At 43.1% G+C, this 25261-nt stretch overlaps 1 protein-coding gene and 1 long non-coding RNA gene across 9 annotated transcripts in view; one reads left to right on the plus strand and one right to left on the minus strand.

Annotated features, from left to right (window-relative positions):
* Positions 1-4610: 4610 nt before the first annotated feature.
* Positions 4611-15648, minus strand: LOC107310485 (uncharacterized). The gene is made up of 3 exons (XR_001553607.3): positions 15386-15648; positions 8258-8412; positions 4611-4831 (listed from the first exon to the last, which is right to left on the minus strand). It is a non-coding gene; the product is annotated as an uncharacterized LOC107310485 (long non-coding RNA).
* A 66-nt stretch (positions 15649-15714) lies between these two features.
* The window catches only part of SAMD12 (sterile alpha motif domain containing 12), a 162056-nt gene continuing 152509 nt past the window's right edge, over positions 15715-25261 (plus strand). For 4 of the 8 annotated variants that reach the window (XR_014942459.1, XM_085537026.1, XM_085537024.1 and 1 more), the window contains exons 1-2: positions 15715-15860; positions 17580-17611. Coding sequence is in view for 7 of the 8 variants with exons in the window: in XM_085537026.1 (XP_085393152.1) it covers positions 15766-15860; positions 17580-17611 (127 nt within the window). In the remaining variant the exon portion in view is untranslated. The remainder of the gene's footprint in view (positions 15861-17579; positions 17612-25261) is intronic. The other 4 variants (XM_085537029.1, XM_085537030.1, XM_085537027.1 and 1 more) reach the window with 1 other exon arrangement.

Consider the following 25261-nt stretch of genomic DNA (forward strand, 5'->3'; position numbering starts at 1 on the left):
TTATTAGGGGCATTTCTCTTTCATCTGTGTTGCCAGTAACTCAAGGTAGTAGGTCACATCCTATCATGACCTAAAAGTTTTGTTTATTACCTTTCTTTCAGGAACACTGAGGAGGACACATTGAATTCTACTTTTTCTATGGCCTGTTATAATAGAATTTCTCATTTTTCATGTAATGTAGAATTGAAGTTGGCTTTCAGATGCTGGAATTTGTTCTTATACTTCAGGTTATAGCCTGTTGAATGTGAATTTTGGATGGTCCTGGGTGGAGCCAGGAGCTGGACTCAGTGATCCTTGTGGATACCTCCCTATTCAGGATACTCTGTAATTCTACGATTCTTCACAACTTAAAAGCTGTTGCATAGTTTCTCCATTTGGAGGATACAGAACTGAGCAACCCCTCTCAGTCTTTAGAATTCTTTGTTTCTTTGCCCCCCGTTTCTGTTATACTGATGTTCAGTCTGTATCAGGAGGAATGGGTGGGCGGGTTGGCTGTCATCCCAGAAATTGCTCAAGTTGTGTTCCTGAAATACTTCTTACATAATTGTTCAAGAGCCATTTGACAATTAGAGCTTCTAAAACACATTGTAAAAAAAAAAACCAAACAAAAAACAAAAAAACCCACTCAATACTTGTCCTAAGCTGAGAACAGATACCACAAAGCCAGAGCAACTAATGAGGGAGGATCCATACTCCTAATTCCTCAGAGAAGTGTCCAAGGCATCAGAGGCATCATATAAGAACTCTGTATGGACAGGAGCCTTCTACCTTAGACAGTGTCCCACTGACTTCTACAGACAGCATAAATAAATGTATAGATATCTTTGGCACGTGTTTTGAGGGATGAGAATGATTAATAATAAGAAGACTGGATGGGTTCTTTTTAAAAGAAACATAACTACGCAGAAGTGAAGACTGTAGGAATACCATTAAAGAATACATCCTAAAGCTGTAGTAACTCCTGATCTCAGAAAAATCAGATGTGAGAAGGAAGGAAGCTCAGATACTACATTTGAATGCACTCCTATCAGTGTATGGAGGGGAAAAAAACAAAAACCCTCTTTGCTTTCATGCTTTTGTAGCCTGGAAAGCTAATTATATTTTAATACAAAAGATTTTTCTTCATGGATGGACCTTTTTTATGCTATGAAGATACATAAAGAATAGCCAGAAATTATCATTGAACATTGTAAGAAGATATTATACAAGCACTTGCTATACTAACCACTGTCCATTCTGTATTTTTGGATTGACTCCAGTTGTTCTTTGTCCCCAGACTCGTAATTATCAATGCTCTTAGTGTGAACCCCACAGTCATATGCCAGACAGGTGATACGAGATGGGTTCCAGTTAGGCTAGTTGCATGCCAAGCTGTTTCACAGCTTTAATTACTACTGTAGGCTATATTATTGCAGATACTTGATGGTATGATTAATGAGAGAAACAATACTACAGAGGTCAACACAACTGGTCACGACGTTCAAAGAATTATTACTGAGGTGGACAATTGAAGGGACAGATGTCCCAGTCCTACTTATCTTAGAAATTGCTAATACATTTTGGCAATATTTCATGATGAACCAGCTGGACAAAATTCAGTATCTTTGCCCTCTTGTAATATTTTATACTCATAAATATTTCTTCCAGTAAATGAATGTTTGGTTTTGAATGGTCATACAAGAGCTTGCTCTACAGTATGGTTCTACTGAAAGTGGAAGGTGGTGAACTACTTCCTTAGCAGTCCTTGCATTTTTAGCTGGAGAATTCAGGAGCTTCTCTGAATCTTACATTCCTTTTATCACCAGGAGGTCTTATGCTATGTCAATCCTATACTCACGTAAATCCATAAGCCTAAAGGGGGAGATTTACAGGAGTCCGTGAAAGCAACTTTGCAATATTTGCCTGGTTCTGTACCTTATTAGCTTCAGCAGGCAGTGGGCCAGCCCAGTTTATAGTTACTATAGTATTAAAAGAAATAATGGTCTTAATAATATACTGAAATATATTCAGAGCCCTATGGTGCAAAATATATTAGATTATTTCAAAGACAGGACAATCTGAATCTCTGGAGAAAAGCAAACGTAATTAAAATTATTTCTACTCCAAAAATTCACTTCTCATTACAAATGTTGCCACAGAGTATTCCCATCACAATTTTTATTCAGAGCTAGAGAAATAGATATTAGTCTTCCTGAAAACTGTGTTATCTTGAATAACTGTGTATTACTTTGAGTGAAAGAGGAATGGAAATTAGATGCTAGATTGTGTTAGATTACTTTCCATCTTCAGATTTATATGGTCTAGGTAGGAAAACATAGTATTTGTGGAGGGAGAGATGGAAGACTTCATCACATGTGGCTTCAGAGTACAATTATCTGGTATTGCATGCAGTCATTAAACAATCGTGGAAAGCACTGAGTAGAACACAAAGAATAGACCTAAGAAATGATGAGCACTAAATAAAATCCCCAGGTTACTTACCTAACAGAGAGTATCTTACTATGGGGCATCAGGGTCAACAGCAGCAGGTCATCTCATCTCACTTATCTTTATTTTCTTAATTTAAATATTCAGAGAAAACCAGAGCGAATTAACTTGACTCACGTGGACCTTGAATCCAAAACACATGGTTTTCTCTGAGTTATAACAACGGAGGTAGTGTACTGAGGAAGAAATGTGTTTACGCCTTTTACTTGGGCAAGATATTCAGACAGCAGTAGGCAGAAGCACCACTTGCAAAAACAGCTTTACAAACACCTGGGTTTGCTCCTCAACCATATATGGAGTATTCTTCCTCTGGGTGACATGAATGACATCATGATTTCTCTAAAAAGAGACTAAAAAAAGGGATGTTGAAACAGCAGGGAAAAGCTACAGGGCAATAACTGCAGAACAGTTGATATAACTGTAATTGAAATAGTTAAAAATACTTTGCCTGTGGGAAACCTGAACAGGCTTGAGATAGACAGATGGCTGTCTTTAAAAAACAAAACAGAAAAGGCAATTCTGTCATTTCTAGATAAGGCCAACATGCTTAGATTTTTGATGCACAAGTGAAACAGTGAAGTGTATCCAAACATGCTAAAAATATGATGTATTGATGCGAAGTGATGCCATACAGCTTCTGGATGGCAGTTTACCAAGAGAATGGAGACAATCCAGTGGTAAACATAAATATAGGCACTTTCAAAATGAATTCCAGAGGTCAAACAGAGGATTTATATTTCCTGTTCTCCAGTCGATCTTGTCCAGTCAATAACACACAATATCAAATTCTACAGTCCAATGTGCATTTCTTGACCTTGATATATCTTCACTAAGCAATATAGGTATTTGATTCACTCACCCATATAAATGTTCAAGGAAATGTATAGAAATGCATCCTTTTCCACTTCTTCTTCCTCTAAGAAGCATGGAGAAAGGACATTTCATCACTAAAATCATAGACCTACAGAACGGTTTAAATTGGCAGGGACTTCTGGATCCATCAAGCAGGGACATGTTTCCCCTTGCAAGAGGATCAAAGCCTATCCTACCTCAAGTTTTGCTGCAGCTTTCTAATAGCTGCCATTGGCCACAAGAACCAAAATCTACAACAGGATTACTCAGAAGCTCCTATTCTATGTGATGGAAGATACTCAAATGGCATCTCTTGACGAGCTACAGTTGGCAGTAATCTGGCACTCCTGCACAGAGAAGTAAAGCTGTTTTCCCCCAGCTGCCCTCCCTTTATGTGCTTGGTGTCAAATGCTTTCTGTCTCACAATTACTACAGCCATGTTATGTTGGTGAATTTATACATCTAGAACAAGCTCTTGAAGACCTAGATTTACCTTCTCTCAAAATGCAAAGCAATTTAGAAAAAAAGAGCATTGCTGCAAACCTTAAATCCATCTGCAACAGTTCTCCAAAGTCTGTGAAAATCTTGAATTCCTAAGCATTTGAAAAGTACATTCTAGCAGCAGATAACAATCTTTCATCAGAGAAAAAGACCCAATGCAAGAAAGGCTCCAGTCTCTTTTGCTCGTGGTAAGCTACATTTCATCATGCTGCATTTCTGTTGTTACAGCACCTGCTGACAGTCACCTGACAGTGATTGTTTGCATGTCGATTTGGCTTCAGTACCATCAAATGTTGATGATGTGCTGAGAGTCCAGGTTCATTTATTATGAAAGTCACTAGGATGCCAGCAGAGGCCTTGAGGAGTGGGGAAATGATGCTGTGCATTGGAGGGATCTGAGGGCATAGAGGACCAGTGGAAGAGTGAGCATAATGTTAGGGAAGGGAGTTGGGGCTGGGAAATGTCTAAATAACCATTTAATATCTGTGGTATTGTTATCATTGAGAATTTTTCTGCATAAGCTACTCAGTATTTTTATGCATTCATTTTCTTTCTGTAGCACTCTCATATGGACCAGTAATGATTCTTGGATTAATCTACTAAGATTTCAGTCATAAAAATGACACATTCTAGTCTTTCCATAAGGTGTGTTTCCTCTTTGTCCATAGACAAGATTTGGAATCTAACTAATTGCACAGCCTTCAGGGGCAATTCTGTTAGAGCTTCTCAGAAATGTCCATGTTTCTCAGTAACTAGTCCAAAATCCAGTGTTATTTGAATGATGTTTTATTTATGCTATTATTTTAGTTTATTTTCATTTTATTACTTTATTTTATTCAGAAAGAACACAGAAGCACAAACAATAGAGGCACAGGTCTTCTTATATTGCATCAACTCAGCGAGACAGAGGTTGAACTTTGCCAGGTGATACTTCATATTGAATCTTCTTTTTCTTGGGAACATAAGTCTTTCAGCAGGACTGGAATCTAACCTTGATACAACAAAGAAATAGCTCCCAGGTATCAAAAGTTTAGCACTGCTAGAAAAATGACAGTGTTTGTTTCATACATTTATTGCTTGCAAGTTGTTAAAGAAACTTTATCCTTGTCTCTGCTTGAGGTGTAGATAAGCATCACTTCAGAGAATCTCAAGCCTGCCCTGGGCACACCTTGCAGAAACCTGCCCTTAAACAGTGAAATTCTGGATCATAAATTGCCCAACACCTGCCTTATTTCATCTCATGCTGTTGCAGCTTTGATTCCTGATGTCTCAGACTATGAAGTTAGAGCTCCACTTGCCAAAGCCCTTTGACATAGTAGGAAGGCCACTACATTTGAGGTAAGAATACTTAATAAAACCAAGAGAAAGTATTTCACTGTTGAAACATTTCTGTATGTGAATAGAAAAGCTACCCTTTAAACCACAGATGCAAACAGCATACAGATTATTTTGCTACCAAAGTGTTGTGAACAATGAAAGTACTCAAATGACAAAAGATAAAATGCCTAATAGGAAGCCAGATTGTTTGAACTTACATGCATGAATTCAGACCTCACTGACATAAATTACAGAATTCTGAAGATAACAGTGATCAATAAGCTACTTTCTCAGTCTAATAACATGGTTTGGTATGGCAGAGCTGACGGACGCGGCCATCAGCTCATACACCACTTATCTGCTGCTGTGCTCTCCTCCTGATGGAGGAAAATGGTCAGAAATTGCACTTATGTCACAAGTTGCACCTGCTACTGTGGCTCATGTTTCTTTCATCTGTTTTCAGCTAAGAAGAAAACCTGAGAGAATCAATATCAAAACAAGGAGGACTACCATTTGCTACCTTAGAACTGAGAAGAACTTCCTATGGGAGAAAAGCAGGAGCATCTCTGCAAGCTTACCTTCAGGTAAACCAGAGAACCTTAAAATGTTAGTAGAACTTTGAAACAAACTCTTAACAGAAGGAAAGTGGGAAAATCTTCACTTGTGATTCTCCTTAATGGCATAACAGTAAGAGGCATGTAAAGACATGGCTTGCCAAACAGTGCTGAAAGGCCCATTCAGCCCTCGGTCAGTCAGATTCCTTGCTTCTGACACAGGGTGAATTCACCACTGGACAGAAGGCTACCACAAAGCAGTATTGAGAGCTCATTTGGAGGCTTTACTTAAAGTCACATCTCAGCAAAAAGCTAAACTTGATTTTCTGGAAGATATCATGTATTTTCTTGTCTGTTGGATTTGTATGACTTTATTTCTTATAAAATACTGCCATGCACTGCTTTATCTTTTTGTTATAGTGATATTAGATAAGAAAAGGTAGAATTGTAAAACACACTGGCAAGCAACCTCAGTGCTGTGGTAGGTAGGCAGCTTGCATCTAAATTTTGCAACTAATATGTATCTAGTTCTTAAGGGTAGCTCTCCATTAGACAGAGGTGAAGTACAGAATAAAGGACTAAGAACTCACACTCAGAAGACATAAAAATTCAGTCAGAGCACTAACAGCAGTGGAACAGTTCAGAGCACAAAGGAAAAATGCAGCAGCCTTAAGAGAGAAAGTGAAGGAAGCAGATGGCAATTAGGTGTCAGTAAGTTCTCATTATAAGTGGATGGTTTCCAGACTCAATTAGAAAAAAAAGCTCTGAAAAAAATATATCTTTTGGAGAAGCAGAGAGGAAAAAGAAGCATTAAAGCCCTTACAAGGCCATTGTGTATTACAAAATCTTTATTTTTCACTGCTGTTTGGGAAAAGGGTGAAAAAGTTGTATTTGGAATCTGTAATTCTGTCCCATAACTGAGATTTCTGATCCTATTGGCTTGCAAAACAGCTGTGTTCAAACTCATAGAGAAAAGAGAAGTGGAAAAATAAAAGCATAACTAAAAGATCGTGCTTTGTTTTCTTCTTCAGTATTAAAAAAAATGAACCCATTACAACTTTGATTCTCAAAAATAAACTGCAGTAGGAATCTTAGGAGAACACACAACTTTCTTAAGTGCAAGACACACTGTGAAAGAATGTATTTCTCTATTGTCTTGGAGAAACAATGCTATGAAAGGCCCAGGGTATATTTACTTACTGCATGCAGTAGTCAAACCAGTCACACCACCAGCTCATGCTATAGTTCCTTGAGCTGAGTGGGTTGATCAAGAAGCAATCCCATAACTGACCTCAGTTCAGTTCTGGCTTGTCAAAGCCATGCTCATAGTCACCGGACTCTCCAGCATATTCTGGCAAAGCAAAGCACTGCTGTATGCATCCCAATGCCTTGGCACAGGATGAACACAGCCACAGCCAGCCAGTGGTGCACAGGGGATGGCACACAGACTGGCAAGAAGGTAGAACCTCCCACAGCAGGTTGAAGAGAAGTGGGCTGAGCCAGTCTCTGGGCTCTGTTATTCCTGGCAGGCCTTTCCATGCAGCTGAGACAACAAATAGGAAGTACACCACTGCTGAGAGGAGCCTCTGACCCAAGGCCCAAGGGGACAGACATGGGAGCTCCTGCTGCTCTGAAGGAAGGCAGCCTGTGATGGGAACGTCCACCACAAGGGCCACCAGAGATGTCACTGAGCGTCAGTAGCTGTGCTTAACTGAGTTCCCATAGGAATCAGGGTCCTCAGATTCAGGCACCCAAATGTTGATGGCTGTGCGTTGTTAAAGCAAGTACCACATTCAGCAGTTACTTAAATGCTGGCCTTTTGTGAATCCTGAGATGCAGCAGGACATCCTCCCTGGAGGTGTTTGAGGCCAGGTTGGATGGGGCCCTGAGCAATCTGATCTAGTATTGGATGGGGCTGGCAATTAAAATGGGCCTCTAGGAAACCATCAGCCTTCTAGTGCAGCGATTATGAGCCAGAAGGGAAACGTCTGAGCATCTCAAAAGGCACCAGATACTTGTGGTTAGACAGCCGAAACTGATGCTAGAACGTCTTCACAAAAGTGTGAGTTTTGGAATTGCCTTAAAATATTGGGTAAGGAAGCAAACTATCAAGAGGTTGTGGGAAGTTTCACAGTCCTGCAGATGAAAATGGAAGAACTTTATATTCTTCTCTCGCTAAAATTCCTCCATCTGACTAAGTATTAATCCTGCACTGAAGAAACCTTCTACCACTGTCCCTGGACAGATCATGTTCACCTCCATTTAGTTGTGGGGCAGAGAGACAGCAGGCTTCAGCTCAGAATAACCTCCATGAGCTGGGCTTGTTGCATCTTCTGCTGGGTAATAGTGGGAAAGGTGCACTTCCTCTTCTAGCAACCAGCACTGCTTATATCCTGATACCTTCCCACACAGCTGTAGTGACTGAGCTGTGTGTGTAGCTATGTGCTGCTCCCCACATTCGTATATTTCTCCTGCTGGGGTAGGTAGATAAGTATTACAGGCCATTTTTGTTGTCATTTACATGCTGCCAGCAGTCTGTTACCTACCTTTGGTCCTGACAACAAGACTCCCCTGCAGTCACTTTAGCCAGTGCAAAGACAGACTGCTGTTGTCCTGAGCCATGGATCACTGAACCATGCAGCCAGATCCTTCCTGTACTTCCAACCCAGCATAGTGCAAAATAGCTATTCACTTTACTTTCCTAGAATGAGAAAATAGAAATTGAGGACTTAGAACTCCTAGAGCTCATCTCAATTAGAAACAATTACTTGAATTTAATATACTTGAATGACTGACCTGAGTGAAAGGACAAGGGGGAAATGGTTTTAAACTGAGACAGGGGAGATTTAGGTTAGATATTAGGAGGAAGTTTTTCACACAGAGGGTGGTGAGGCACTGGAACAGGTTGCCCAAGGAGGCTGTGGATGCCCCATCCCTAGAGGCATTCAAGGCCAGGCTGGATGTGGATCTGGGCAGCCTGGTCTGGTGGTTGGTGACCCTGCACATAGCAGGGGGGTTGAAACTACATGATCATTGTGGTCCTTTTCAACCCAGGCCATTCTGTGATTTTATGATTCTGTGACTTCAGTTGTGTTTAGTTTGGTTTTAGTGAACACTGGCACTCAGGGAAACGCCACTCCAACTCTGGAGTGATTTGATTAGCGTGCTGAGTGATTAGACAGATTAGCAGAGTGGCTGGACAGAGCTGTTGATTATTTCTCATTCCAGCTGATGTATCCTCAGTGCACAAGTAGCTCAAACCATGAATTGTATAGATAAACCTGCATATGCTTATATCCCACTGTTGATTTGTAATTTACAACCTTGCCTCTTGCCAGCACTTCCATTCCCTCAGCTTAGTGGTCTGTACCAGCTGTACACTCTGGTGTTGGCCTGCACTGGCGATCATCATATGTTGAAAATGAAAATGTCAGGAAGAGAAAGTATTGGTTCTTTGTCACAACTCCAGAAGAGATACATTTCAGATTTTCTGAGCAATGCTCTTTCTGGAGTGGTGTTTCTTGCACAAATACTATAGTTTTGTGAAGCTGTTGCAAGTAGAAATAGTTTTCACTGTCTTTTAGTCTTTCCTGAGTTCTACATAGTAGCAAAACTTCCTAAGAAATACCCCTCACTTAAAGGCTGAAGATCTGTAGATGTAGGTGCCCACTTGCTGTTTGTGAGCAGTTCTTTTGAAGGACAGGTGAAAATAAAGCAAGTAGATGGTGAGAGTAGAATTGTTCCTTATAAACACAGTCCTCTCTGTATTAATTGTTTAAGCTAGCTGGTCACTTGGGCTACAGCTGTTGTCAGGACAGAAGATGAGAAGCACAGCCTTTGAATGTTGCTTTTTCTCTGCTTAGTGACTTCCAGGAAATGTGGTGTTACTGAGTTCACAAAGCTTGATACAGTTCAGCAAGATGGATTCTACCCTTCCTGCTCTCTGCCAAGAGGAAGCAGACCTGTGCTGCTGTTCCTCTGCCAAGAAATAGCAGACGTTATGTTTGCCCATATGGAGCATTGCTCTGAATTCTTGTGCTTGGAATACAAGTGGAATTCTCTTGTTACTAAAAAGCAAAACAAAGCAACTTGCTCAGAAAACAGTAAAAGGCTTTTAAGAATGTGGAATAGGCATTCTTTTCTGGATGCCAGGGACAATTTCATGTTCGATTGGATCACTGAACGCTTCTTTGCCTCTCTGGGAAATAAAAGCAGGCAAAGTACAAAGGGAAAATGAAGTAACACTGCATGATCTTAAAGTGTTACACTAATGAGTAAAAGTAACATAAAAAATTGAATGGGTCTGTAATGCTTTGCATTGCTGATAACAGTTGATATTTGCATAGTAACAGTGTTAAAATCCTTCTAAATTGGACCTTCCCCTCCTCTGTGCTGGGAATTTCACTATGTGAGGTGTGAGGCAATACAACTCATGGCCCTAACATCCCACTGAGTTTCTGAGTCACCTTATTGCTCTGAAATAAAAGCACTTTGGGAAACACAAGCCATCTGTTATGTTAAATGCAATTATCTGATTTGCCTTAATAAATGCTCACAAATCACCACCAACTACTTGATTTTTTTTCAACTCTGTGCTGAGCCATTCACGAGCAGGTAAAGGTCACCATGCTAAGATGTTATCAGCTCTCATCATTATCAAGTTATTATTATCTTCAATAACACAACTGCTTCCATCTAAATCCTGCACATAAAAGAGTTTTAGAGAAAGAGGTCATTTTTATTTTAGCTCTCACCTTCAGAAGAACACATAAATTATGTTATTGCACTGAAGTCTATGCAATATCGGTTATTACTTATAGCTTCATTCTGATGGTACTGAGGCAGGTGACAAATGTTATTGTTTTTAAAGGTCAGCTCCAAGCTCTGTGTTCCACATTTCCCATGGCAAGTCTTCAGTATATCAGGAATTTCCCATTTACACCCTTTTTGGTCAATGTCCAGTAATTTGACCCAAGTGTGATTGGGCCACAGTGACTGTTGCAGTGGAATATTCTGAACACAAGTCTGATTGTACCGTGCTCAGTATATCCTAATGTGCATGCACAGATTATGCTCAAGATTCGCTCTGTACACTGGTACATGTCCCTTACTGCACAGGTTCATGTATATTTCTCTGAGGAGATCTAGAAAAGCTATGATAATGCTACCTAAAGTTTCCTCAAATATTATTTCCACCTGTGCCAAAAGTTACCAATATGAATTCAAATCTATTTTGTATAACTGTAAAAGTCTCTAGCTGCCTATTAGGAAGAGTGTATGTGTGTGTTACTGATCTGAGCTCATCAAGGCTCCACAACAGAAATGTTGTTGCATACAAAATCGGTGTGTTGGAAAACAACAAGCCTGTCACCTCAACAACTGTCACCTCAGTCCCTCTAAAGGTGGTGGAGCAATGAATACCAGAAAACATTTCCAATTGTAGTTAGGATGGGAATGCCTTTGGGATGGAATTCATGGTCAAAACCAATTTACAGAGGGGAAATCATGCCTGACTAACCTGATAGGCCTCCACAATTAAAAGACCAGTGTAATGGACCAGGGAAGGGTGGTGGATATTATTAATCTTGAATTTGGCAAGCCTTTCAACACTGTGTGCCATAATATCTTTTCAGAAAAACAGATGAAGTACAGACTAGATGAGAAGATGATAACCTAGACTGAAAACAGATTGGGCTTCAAGTGTTGTGACTGGTGACACAAAGTCTATTTAAAAGCTAGTTGCCAATGGTATACCCCAGCAGACAACAATGGGGCACAACTGTTGAGTTATCAATGGCCACAAACTGAAATACAGGAAATTCCAAGTACACTGAAGAAACCTTGAAGAGTGATTGAACAGTAACGTAAGTTGCCCAGAGGGGACGTACAGAGGGGACCTCCGTCCCTCAATCCTGCTCAATCCTAAGCAGTCTGCTGTAGCTGCCCCTGCTCTGAGCAAAGGCTTTTAGTCTCAACGATCTCCAGAGCTGCCTTCCAGCAGCACCACTTCCAAGCTTCTGTGACTGTGGGTTACTGAGAACACCGAGTTGGTTCTGCCCACACCAAGTTGCAGTTCTGCAAATAATAGCAGAAAGCGGTGTTGTTTAAACAAGATATCCAACTGTATTGACTCAGTCTGCTGATCAGTCACATGGACCAGCTACAAGGGACTGTTTCATAGAAATGTCTATCTCTGTCTACATTATCTATTAGGTCTGGCTCTTTCATTTCCTTGAGAAGAATTCTTAAGACTTATGTCTCAATAGCTTACACATTCCAATGGAGAGCCATCAGAGCAGTTTGTTCTACTTTTCTCTGAGAAAAAGGGGCCAGCGCATTAGAAGCTGTAGAATTTGATATATCTCCTTTCAACCAAGAAGCTTAGGAAGCTGTGAATGCCCAGAGAGGAAAGAGAGTCCTGAGGGAACATCAGTGAGAAAATGTTAACCTGCACCAGGTAAGATGAAATTGATTTATAATATGGTGCACTGTAAAAGCCCATAGGCTCTTCAAACCACCAGGAGAAACTACGCTCCACTTGTTAGCACATGGATGTGGGCAACTATACAGTGAATAATAAAAGGTAACTATTAGAGGTAATATTCACCAGTCTTTTTCCAGATTAGTTTTCAAACACAAAGAAAGGCCATTGCAGGCAATATTTAGCAACAGAGGGTGGGAAGGTAAATCACTGCTTTTCGTGGCATTGCTAGATCAGGGTGATTCCAACACTGCTAAAAGTATAGGATAATTCAGAGTGGAAGGGGCCTTTGAAGGTCTCAAGCTCCACGTCCTATTCCATGATGATGCTCAGAGATGGAAGTACTTGGTGTCTGACTGAAGGTTCTTGATTTTAAGATCTTGTTGCTAAAAGATGGCTCTATGCATGTATTCAGGCACCCAAAAGAGTTAATCACACTTGAGTCACACCTACATGGCAGAACTCCCTCCTAGGAGGTCTCCCTCCTACCGAGGTCATCATTTGAAGATGACTGAGAACTTAACTGTTGTGCATTAATTACTTCACAGCACAAAGGGATGCTTAAGTCTTAAGGACCTGGCTTGCTGTAAGATGAAGGGGGGGGAAAAAAAGGAAAATTGATGATGGATGGCAGTGTAGTGATGTATACAAGTTCAGTGATTTCATTAGCCCTCTTCTTCTAGTAGAGTTGCACTGTTGATGAATGCACTTTCATTTAACATTAGCTGGTTTTAGTCCTACCTAGAAGTAATGTGAATGGATATGGAGGTTTTGTTTATTTCATCTGAAGACCTAGAGAAAAATATACAGGAGACGGACTTCTGCTGTGACAGAGTCTTTTAAGGAAGTTTGCTATACCTTTAAGAGAAAGTTTAAAGGAAATATATCTGGAGAAAGTCAAGGTAAAAAGGGAAGCAAGGAAGTGTGATTAGAAAGCTCTTTCTGAGCTGAGAAAGCTGGTCGTTTTCTACTCTATAATTTAGTAGGATGTTTTTAGAAAGTTAGCTAGCTCTCACTGATGTTTTTGAAGGCTATGCTCAAAACAGATTGTACTTCACCGTGTATTAATTGAATCAATTTACAGCCTCTTTTCACTAATGAGTGACATACATTAAATTACAATTTGCCTAATCTTGACCAGAATTGTAGATGTTTTTTTGATGCTTTTAGATATTGTTAAATACTAGGTTTCACTAGCTATCATGTAACATTAACTTTCAAAAACTATACCTTTCAACATCTGTCATGCCCTATTTGCTGTCTAGTCACAGCCATAATTTTGCTGTTCTTCATCAGGCACAAAGCTGTAATTAAAAATTACAGGGCTTTTAAAGGGCTTAGTAAAACTGTACTCACTGGGGATGTCCTCAGGGCCCATAGCTGAAATGCAGTCAGAAATTCAGCATACTAAAGGAAGCAGACTCCAGCTTTCTCCATCCACACCACCTGAACTCTGAGCCTTGATTTATTCATAGTATGGCTTCTAACTCGTTCTAACCAAGAAAGCAGTGCTTCCCGTATATGTTAGAATCATAGAATCCTTAGAGTTGGAAGGGACAATTAAAGGCCAACTAGTCCAACTGCCCTGCAATGAACAGGGAAATGCACAGCTAGATCAGGTTGTTTGGGGCCTGATCCAGCCTCACTTTGAAAGTCTTCAGGGATGGGGTATCCACATCACTAGGCAACCAGTTCCAGTGCCTCACTGGAAAAAGACTTTTCCCACCACATTGTTAAAGACCACCCTCACTGTAAAAGTCTTTTTCCTTATATCTAACCTAAGCCTATCCTCTTTGAGCTTGAAGCCATTTCCCCTTGTTCTAACATCACAGATCATGCTAAAGACTCTGTCCCCTTCTTTCCTGTAACTCCCCTATAGATACTTGAAGGCCGCTCTCTGATCATCTCAGAGCTTCCTCTTCTCCAGGCTGAACAGCCCCAGCTCTCTCAGCCTGTCCCTGTGGAAGAGGTATTCCATCCCTTGCATTATTTTTGTGGCCCTCCTCTGGACACACTCCAGCAGGTCTATGTCTGTTCTATACTGAGGACTCCACATCTGGATGCAGTACTCCAGGTGAGGCCTCACCAGAGCAGAGCAGAGGGACAGGATCACCTCCCTCAAACTGCTGGCCATGCTTCTTTTGATGCAGCCCAGGATACAGTTGGCTTTTTGGGCTGTGATGGCACAGTGCTGGATCATGTACAGCTTCTCATTAACAGGTGCCCCCAGATCTTTTTCAACAGAGCTGTATTCAATACTTTCATCCCTCAGCTGGTATTGGTAGTGGGGGATAATTACACTAACTTCCCTCCAAATATTGTCATGATTAAATGAAAAATTAATGATTAATAGAATACATTAGCTTAACAAAAAATGTCACCAAGATCACAAAACTTTGTACAGTGAAGAAAAAGTTGCTGAAAGTTGTGGGTAGCATATCTGTACACTATGAAACCCAAGAACAGCCTGTTATCTGGCAGAAAGTACAGGAGCAACATCAGCTGGGATTTGGTGTGTGATTGTGTTGCGCTTCGGAGTCTGCATACCCTTTTAATTAGTGCTTGGGAATCTGCATATCCACTTAATTATCGCTGATAATGCATTGTGACTATGCGTACCTCTTTGCAGATACATGAAAGAGAAGGCATGCTCCAGGCAGCGTGTAACTTGACTCATACACAACACAAAGGTTAGTAGTTCAGCTGCATATGAGAGCAAAGAACAAGCCAGTTCTTCAAGGCAATGATGGCCACAGGAAGGTTCATAAAAAACTTTTGCTTTTAGGCTATGCTGCTTGGTTTCTAGTTTTCCTCTGTAAAATGAAGACTTAGATTTATTTTAATTACTTTCAATACTTCAGGAATGTCAGAATTCCTGGGTTTTATGAAGGCCTTGCTCATTTGCACATTGCATCATCATGCACTCCAATTTGAACTCACTGAAGCTAACTTTGCAAAACTAACCTGTCTTGAATAATGTTCCTTCACCAAAATAAAGTGTGAAATGCCATGCTCTATCTGTACAAGGTATGACCTTGTACACTTGGTTCCTCGGCTATTGTCCTCCTGGCTTTATTAGTGACTTTCGTGGGTGGAGGAGGAGCTCACAGGCTCTTTCCATGTAGAACGATACCTGTTTATGCATTCATACAAACCAAAACAAACAATCAAAGTATTTTTGAGGGAGAATTACCTTCAAAACGTTTCTGGTATCTCAACACTGAAACAGGGTAGAAATGCAGCGCTGCTTTTCAGACAGCAAACATCTCAGGGCAGACCACAAGGATGGTAGCAAGATCTGTAGCAGTTCGAGGCTCGGTTACTGTGCTGCTAATCTCCCTCACTGCTTGAGATTTTGGGCAACCTGTCCGTGTGGGACAGGGTAAAGGGGTGGTGGGGGGAGCAGCGTGATGCAGGGCAGCACCTCACATCTTCAGGCTGGGCACCTGCCGGGCCAAACTCTCACGGCAGGCCCGGTGCCCAGCCCCGGACTACATTTCCCGTCTTGCCGCTGGGCGGAGCGGCCCCGCCCGGCTGTCAGCGGGAGCCGCAGGTTGATCGCGGCGGCTGCAGATGAGCCGAGCCCAAGCGCGGCTGGGGGGGCGGCCGGGGCAGCGCCGTATCGGCGGCCGGCGCACTATGCGAGGCCGGGAGGATGGCGGTGGAAGGTAAGGGCTCCGCGTCCACCACATCGCCGTCTCCCCTCGGGGTCCCTCCCTCGTCTCCTCCCCCGGGCTCTCACCTGCGGCGGGGCCGGCCCGGGCCGATCGGGCGCAGGGTGAGGGGGCGGCCCCGGGGCTCCGGTCCCGCTCTGCCGCCCGTGTCGCCTCACCTCGGCTGTCCGGCCGGCCCGGCGATGGCAGCGCGGCTACTTCCCCTCCGGGCCCGCCGCCTCTCCCCGCAGCAGCTCCGGCCCTCGTCGCCTCCCACCGTGCCCTGAGGCCGCGAGCCCGGGGCCCCGAGGCTGCGTGCCCGCTTCCCTCTCCCCTCGGCCGCCGAAGCCCAGGGCTGAGCCCGGCTCCTGGCGCGGTGCCCTGCCCCGGGGTGCTGCCGGCGGGGTCACCCCTTGGGTGCCGGCTCCTGCAGCGTGTTAGGCAGGTGGTCCTGCTCCTTTTGGGGTGTTAAGGGAGGGATGTGGCCGGGTGGATGGGACATGGCAATCCCCTCTTGCTGGCTGCTTTTGAACTTCTCTCAGTTTTCCCTGAGGCACTGAGAATTCTTGGCTTCAGGTCCCATCTTGCTTTCTTCTGTGACTGCAGGACAGTTCTAGAGGTATAGAGTGTTAGAAAGAGCCACCTGTGCTCCTCCTGTGCATAATTTGGGGTATGGGGGGGGGGGGGGGGGTTGCGCTCAATTTCAAGCAGCCTTCGTAGCCTTCGTTCAGCTTCTCTCAGGTGGGCTGAGATCTGTGCTTCCTTCAGCTCCTTTCTCAGGTGGGCTGAGATCTGTGCTTCCATCTGAGGCCATGCCACATTGTGACAGCGATGCTGAAGCTGTCTTAAGTACTGAAGTGAGCAGCACAAATGAGGGTCAAGCTGAAAGTTGGGCCTGCTGAAGGCAGTAACATCCTCGTAAACCAGGTTGCTAAGCAAGCTCCAGTGAAGGTGAACAAAACACTGCATCTCAGTAGACATCTGTGTTCATCTGAAGTTGTCCATCCTAAGTTTTCAGCTTCTCTTGAAGACATGCAGGTTCTTTATGCTCAGTGTGCTTTATTGAGTAACGTATTTTGGTTGTAATGATGTATAATGATGGAAAGAAGGTAATGATCTGGAGTAGAAGTGCTTCTCATCCTGTGGCAAAAACTTAACTATGTGAACTGAGGATGTGTGCCTGATAGTGGGTAAGTAAGTGAAATGGGCTGCCATGCACCAGATGGCTCACATGCTAGTAGCAACCCCTATTTCAGTGTGCTCTCTAATGTCATCCTTCTTTATTCACTTGAAGTCCTCGTCAGTCTGTTTGCTAGATTGTTTTCAGGTCTGAAATAATTCCTGTCGTATCTGCAGTGCCTTCCTTCTCAGGCTCTAAAAGCTTTGTAAATATTAATGAAGAAAAGCTCTGCTAAACCTTTGGGAAGCAGTGCCTCTCCTTCCTCTTGAGACGATTTGGGATTTGTTTCCTCTTTAACCCCTTCATCCCATTTCCTCTCTCCAGATGCATCCCTTCTGTGGGCTCTCAGAATGTGCCTTCTTGTTTCTATGTGCTGCTTTTCCTTGGTTTTGATTTTCTTCTCTCAATTATTTTGCCTTTGGACTGCTGTACAGTTCTGTGCCCCTTAGTACAAGCAGATGACCACTTACTTCTTCAGCACGGGTGGCCGTGTGGCTGTGACTACTTTCTGTGAATATAGCTCATGCAAATCTATGTTCTTTTCTTATCCCTAGGATTCTTTTGGGACCACACGGCTTTGTTGGAGGTGCTTAAAAGCATGCTTTTATCTTAATGCATGCTCCATGGTATTGAGCTCCTGGGTGTGGGCTCTGCTCTCTCTGTGAACTGTGCCTCTTGGCAGGTAACATGCGGAACTTAGGGGAGCTGAGTTTACTTGTCTCTAATGGCTCCTGTCACTGCAGCATTTGGATCATACTCTATCAAAAGTCAAGCTGTAGAATTCTTTGAAGAGTTTTGTAGAAAAATGCCAGTTTACTGAACTCAAAATGTCTTAGAGTCAGGAAACACAAACTGTTTTGTTTCTTTTTTCTAGTTGATTTGTTTGTTTTTGTTGGGGGGTTGGGGGGGGGGGGGGAATGTTTTCCTGCTTTGCTGCTTGGGAACTTGAGGGCATAACCTTCTGTGCATCAGCTCTAGAAGCTTGGGAATAAGGAAAACCCTGAAAACCTGGCTTAAGTAAGGTTGTGTAGCCTTCCTGGGTCTTCATTTATTTTTAGTGCCACAAGGCTTTTACACTGCTGGGCCAACCCACTTCTTGCATGGACCCATGTCTGGCACACTACTGGCAGAGAAGGTTATGTCCCTGGGGCACGAGGGAACCGCAGGTCCTGGAGCATGGCAGTTCCTGCTGGAGCCAGCATCCGCTGCCTGGCCAGCTCTGCCCCTGCTATTGTTCTGGGGAAAACGCCCATTCCTCAGCTGCGGCCACGAACCCAGGGACAGTTTTTCCCCTTTTAGTTCAGAAATGCTCTATGTGGCTGAAATGAAAACACTTTGTGATGTTTAGCTTGTGGAGAATCTTTGAAAGAGTCTGATTTTGTATTAACAACCTGTTGAAATCTTCCTCAAATTTGATTGTTTTCAGTGCTGTCTTTGAATGAACTGCTGGAGTTTGGTTATGGCAACAAATATCTTGCAGTTTACTTAAAGAAAACAAATCTTTTACCAGGATAGTTGACAGAGATAGATTTGCAAATATGAAATAGGAATCTGGAGGATTCTAGAGCTCTTTGGCAGTTACGTGATATACATACCTGAGCAGGGGTTGAGAGGGATTCAGCCAAAATGGAGTTTGAATGTGGGTCACTGTATTTGTCTCAGAAGAGAGTGCGTGGGCTGGGTGGCCCTTTGGGCTGCAGTGTACCAGTGCTTCGGATGGATGAATGTACCAGTGTCTGCATGGGGAAGGAGCCTGTGCTCCTTAGTATGAGCCCATCTAGATGGGAGCACTGCCAAGGTAAGCCTATTTTTAAACCTAACAGTTTTGACAATGTTCCTTTAAGTGTTTTCTTCCCTCTAGTAAGAATGAAAGAACTAGGTCAGAGCCTGTAGAAAAAGGCTTTTGATCCCTGCGACAGTGTTCTCAGAAATATTATTATTTTATTTTTTTTATTTTTTGCTCTTGTGCAGCAGAGGTAAAGGGGAAGAAAGACACGGTGATTTCCCCCACAGTGCTTATTGCTCAGGAAAGAAAGAGGCTGACAGCACCCACCCGATAATGTATGCCTGCAGATAATCCCACACAGTTCTTTCCCATCTCCTGCAGCTCTGACCTGTGCTATCTTTGAGGTTCCTGAGCAAAAGAAAAAGTGTTAATTATATTAGGGAATTGCTTCCTAGTAAACATTTAGTGAAGGTTAGTCTAATATCTTCTGTGCATAGCCTGTGGAAAGTATAGGTGTTTGTTCACTGCTAGTTTCCTCCTGAAAGCTGATGTGAAAATATGTTCTCTACTGTACTATAGCTCTTCTTGTGCTATTGAGGCACTGGATCTGCCTACCAAAGAACATTTTTCACTAAGAAGTGGTGACTTGCTGACATAAAATGACAGACTCTGGCCTTGTTCCTGGGTGATTTTGAAGGAGTCTGGAGACTCACAGGACATGGGACAGTTCTGGGGTATGGAGCCAAGGTTAACTGCTGCAGGACTGAGGTTATCTTCAGCCTGTAAGCAACATCTGTCCAAGCAGTCCTGATTTTTAGCAATTTGACTGGGTGGAAAGCCTTTAGGGCTTAGTCAGCTCCAGCAGATAATCAGAATCATAGAATGGCCTGAGTTGGAAAGGGCCACAATTATCATGTAGTTTCAACCCCCCTGTTATGTGCAGGGTCACCAACCACCAGACCAGGCTGCCCAGAGCCACATCCAGCCTGCCCTTGGATGCCTCCTTGGGCAACTTGTTCCTGTGTGTCACCACCCTCTGAGTGAAAAACTTCCTCCTAATATCTAACCTAAACCTCCCCTGTCTCAGTTTAAAACCATTCCCCTTTGTCACTATCCACCCTTGTAAACAGTCGTTCCCCCTCCTGTTTATAAGCTCCCTTCAAATACTGGAAGGCCACAATGAGGTCTCCCCAGAGCCTTCTCTTCTCTAAGCTAAACAAGCCCAGTTCCCTCAACCTTTCCTCATAGGAGAGCTGCTCCAGCCCTCTGATCATCTTAGTGGCCCTACTCTGGACCCACTTCAAGAGCTCCATGTCCTTCCTGTACTGGGGGCCCCAGGCCTGGACGCAGTACTGCAGATGGGGCCTCATAAGAACTGAGTAGAGGGGGACAATCACCTCCCTCTCCCTGCTGGCCACCCATTTTTTTAATGCAGCCCACAATGCAATTGGCCTTCCAAGTGCTGCTGTGTGTTTCTTCATAGACTTGAGATACGATAAGTTTATAATTTGCAAAGCCAACTCTGCTGAGAATGCTAAAGCGAGTTCAGGGCCATCAGAAGGACAGCTCTGAAGCAAATTTTAGTGTAGTGCTGTTCTAGGGTGTGCTCCAAAGTACAGCAGTCTCAACAAGTATTCAGTTATTCAACACTGCCTTATTCCTGGACCCAGTCTAGGCTCAGATTAAATGCATGCACACCTAAGTTTCCATGGAATCTGATCTAACAGATGGGTTTTCAGAACACTTAATTGCCTGCTGAGCAAAGAAGTCACAGACCCTGTCATTCAAAAATAGTTTGCCCCCATTGCTCATGTTTTCTGTAATAGTTTCTAACCACTCCTTAGCTTGAGGGACTCAAATGTGCCTTGGAAAGAGCTGCCAGTTGGAGACAGGGCTGATATGTGTCTCTACCTTTCCATCTGGATTGCAGATTGCAACAGAGGAGATGAGTAGGACCAGAGGTGTAGAAGAGATTACTAGGACTGGGATACACAGGACAGGCAGTGCAACTGAACTGCAGCCTTTATGCTGTTTCTCATTGTAACATAGTGACAATTGTAACAGTGCATCAGCAGTTCTCTCACCCCCTTTCACCTGGCAGCCCTCCTGTTGGTCTGTAACATCCATACCCTTCTATCTAGCTCAGCAATAGCACAACTTCAGGAGTCTGTTTTGGATTGCAAGTTCTCATCTTTGGCAGGTACTCTACTTGGGTATCATGCAGGGAGAGACTGCAAGCTGACGTTCAGGAGGTGCGTTCCATTGTGGCAATCAGATAGCCCAAAATTAAGTTGTGGCTGCAGAAAATGGCTTTATGCTAAAGTCCCTTTGGGTGTATTTAGCCTGAGTGGTAAGTGATTGCAGGTTTTGCAGTCATTTTCCTCTACCTCTGTACAGAAGTGAACCCATGTTAGTCAGGAATCAAGATAGTTTAGCCTTGATGCCTGGCTGTGTTTCTTTGGATGAGATCTGATTGCAGCATAAGAGTGCACCAGAAAACTCAGAAGTGCTTTCAGGTCAACTAATGTAGATACTAGTCCATGAGTGTTAGTTCTTAGCCTTAAATATGTCTTGAAGATTCCATAGCTTCAGGAGAACATACATGGATATAAATTGGCCGTTTCAATGCAATGGAATCCCAACACACGGATAAAACTTATTTAGTGGTAGTGATGATGAATTATGAGTGAAGGGAAGAAAAGGTGCTTTGGAAGTTCACTTTCTCTAAAATAGAAAGAAGGAAGGCTAGTGACAGAAGATGGATGCGCATTACTTGAAAGCACTGACAAAGCCTGCACTGTAATATCCCATGTTTATTGCTTAAATGGAACTTATCAAATGGAATTTCTTGAGGTTTTCTTTTTTCCTCTGAGATGTCCAAGTAAAGTAGGTAAATAAAGGAGGTTGTGTCATGTTGTTCCTCAGTGTATGAGGCCAGGGCAAGCTATATAGAGCCTCTGTCTTGGACTTTGCAGAGCTGCTTGGTCACAGGGGTTATGGGAGGAGAGCAGCAGTGAGGAGCACTGTAGGTGAGCCACTATAGCTGGGTGGTGTCCAATTGCAGATTGGTGCAGGTTTTTCAGCTGATAACACCAGAGAGGATTATATTCAAAACATCTTCCAAGGCTTACCAGTGAGTGCAAATGGAACTGCCTGGAGATTGCTTTCAGTTACTGTTTTGTCAATTGGACTTCCCAAGTGATAAAATTAGCTTGCAGAGGTGTTAGAGGGCTGCTGCTCTGTGCCCTGCACATTGAGTTTCTAGGTCAGGGATGCTGCCCTGTCTCAGCTTTCTGTTCTCTCTTTTTGCTCAGAGGATGCTGTCTTTGAAGCAGGGGCTCCCCTTTCAGTGGAAAAGAGATCCTCAGAGGTTAGGCTGAGCAATCCCATGGTGAGCTATTGCTCGTGAAAGGTGTTGCCTTTGACTGGATACAGCTATTTAGTCTTGAAGATAAACAGCTGAACAACTCATCATTCAATTATTTGCTCAAAGCACGCAGAGAATGTAATTCTGAAATGTGCCAAAGGCAAAGATGGAGAGAAGGGCCAGAAAATTGAGTAATCTCGAAGTCTTCTGTAACCATCTGGTTGTTGTACATCAAAATAACAAATAGAAATATGAGGAAGAGCTCAAAACAAAGCAAGAAACGTGGGGGTTTTTTGTTCATTTTAAGAAAAAATAATTGCATATTCTTGTATTTTGAATACTCTGTGCAGTTTTGCTTGCCACACCCCAAAAAAGACTGGAAATAGTGCAGAACAGGGTGTTCAGCTGCTTAGAGATCTGGGGTGTGCTTTGAGGGAAGATTCCTTCGGCTGAAAGTGAGATGGCCATGAAGAGAATTGATTGGAGAAGGTGAAGAAGGAACTAATTCACAAGGCAGAACAATGAGGGCACTGGATTTTTAAGGATAAAAGTAATTAAAAATAATATGTTTTTAACCCACTGCCTTGGGTACAGCCTTCAACCTTAGGCCATTCTTAACCTGCCAGGGAAAAATTAAGTCATACATACTGCTCTTGCAGCATTCCTTTAAGCATACAGAGCTAGACTTTGTCTGATCCTTCCTGAACGCTTCAGTGAGAAAGTCTAGCTCATCTTGTGTGCGTTCAGAATAACTTGCTACAGGAACGGTGAATAACCAAGAGGAGGATTGGTTCAGGGCAGCCCAGAAAGACAGGGAGGAGGTTGTGAGTTGGACACTGAGCTGCAAGAATCTGAACAGATGGCAATGTGTAAGATGTATATTGGGAAAAGGAAGCTACATAAAAATTGATACTGTATCGTAACAGGAACTGCCTGCTACATCAAGCCAGTGGGACTGGAGTGCAAATAAAAGTGGGGCCATGCTTTAAGCTGCGGCTGTAGAAATGGCAGCCTGGAAAATGCTGGTTCCCCATAGCAGGTAGAGATGGAAGCGGCTGTACTGCAGTGCCAAAGTGAATGGAAGATGGTCCAGTCCAACAAACATTTAGAGAGCCTGAAGCACATCTGCTCTATATATTTTACCCTTACCTGCCCATGGCATGAGCCACTAGTATAGTTCCCTCATCTCTGCACAGTGGCCTCGTTCTCCCGCCAGAGGCATTCTGTGGCTGAAGGGCTACAAAGTGGATGGTAAGGGAGTTGCTATCACTGACAACATCTGTCCATCAATTAAACTTGTCTTTAAAGAGCATATTCCTTTTTGGACAGCAAGAATTCCTCCTTGTATGTGCTGCTCCTGAGTGAAGCCAGCAGATGCGCAGCAGGCCTGAGTGGGTGCTGAAGTCACCTCTGCATTCAGTTACACAACTGAGAATGCTTACAGGGAATATGTGGCTATGAGGAAAGGTTGAGGGAACTGGGCTTGTTTAGCTTAGAGAAGGCTCTGGGGAGACCTCATTGCGGTCTTCCAGTATTTGAAAGGAACATTTAAACAGGAGGGAGAACGCCTGTTTACAGGGGTGGAAAGCGATAGGACAAAGGGGAATGGTTTTAAACTAAGACAGGGGAGGTTTAGGTTAGATACTAAGAGAAAGTTCTTCACACAGAGGGTGGTGACACAATGGCACAGGTTGCCCGAGGAGGTTGTGGATGCCCCATCCCTGGAGACATTCAAGGCCAGGCTGGATGTGGCTCTGGGCAGCCTGGTCTGGTGGTTGGAAGCCCTACATATAGTGGTGGGGGGAAGGGTTTGAAACTACATGATCATCGTGGTCCTTTTCAACCCAGGCCATTCTATGAGTCTATGATACTGTGAGTAGGAATAGGGCTTGAGGAAGATGTTCAGCATGGACTGTAGCCTTTCTTTAGTGTAGTTCTATCTAACATGGAACCTTGATGCCTTAATACTCTTGAGTCAAACACTAATATCACTATTTTTCTCCATTCCCCTATGTGTTTGCTTTTCTCTGCTCTGTTTCTGTGGGTTTGCTGTGGTTTTGTTGTTGTGTTTATCTTTTTTGTGGAGGGCATTTTAGTTGAATTGATTTGCTTCTCTGCAAAGAATCTAGTAAAAGGAAGGGACAGACTTTTCATAATGCTGTTTCAGAAGAGAAAAGATAGAAGATTTTTAATGTGTGTAAATAGAAGCTTTCTCCTGGATCTCCCTCTGGCAAAATAATTTCCTGCTTTCATCTAATGGTTTGTTTCTATGTGGACCAGCTGTGGTGCTGGAGGGAGTAGGATGCCGTGGTATAGTGAGCAGTAGGAGGTGAAGGATTTTACTGGGGGAAGGAGAGAAGATGTTTCTAGACAGTTTCACAATGTGTACAGGGGATGGGGTAACCTTGAAGAACTTAAAGGTGGTTGAGAGCAACCTCTGAATTTCTGTGTGTTCAGCAAAAACCAGCTTTCATTAAGTGCAGCAGGGCAAAGGCAGAGATAAATAGTGTGCGACTGGGACAGTGCACCTCTGATGCAGGAGTTCTGACTTATGTGCATCTGAGCTGGGCTTCATTGGCTGCACGGGCTTGGTTTGTGGTGGACTGTGACGAGCTGATCTGTGAAGCAGAAATATTCATCTGGTGACTATGAGACAAATTTTCTCCAGGAACAGTGGAACTACTGATGACTTGTTTCTCACCCAACTGCGGCATTTCTTTTTGATCTCCTTCCTCTCCAAGTTCACTGTCAAGTCATCAGCATGCAACAAACAGTGGTATTGACTGGAGTTAGCACCAGTCAGCTGATGACAGGCAGTTGATGCCTGGTGGATGCTTTTGTTGAATGAATGAAAGTGGTTGTTAATTTGTTTTGCAGGCAGTTATACAAACTATGTTTTTGTGAGCATGCAGTGTGTGTTACCTGCATTCTTTTTTAATTTTTACTCTAAGATCCATTTTGCTCTGGGGTAATTCCTTCTCACCAGTCCCCTTCTTTGCCAGTGTTATCTTCTTTTTATACCCTTGCTGGATTTGAGATAGACCTGTCTTATTCACTGAACTGGGCTGTTTTTCAATGAGCCTCTATTGCTAGTGTGAATTCAGGAGCAGCTTGCACCAATTGTACGTTTAATAAAATAGAAT

This window comes from Coturnix japonica, chromosome 2 (assembly GCF_054131305.1).
Source record: "Coturnix japonica strain WE chromosome 2, WE-NBRP24, whole genome shotgun sequence".
NCBI lineage: Eukaryota > Metazoa > Chordata > Aves > Galliformes > Phasianidae > Coturnix > Coturnix japonica.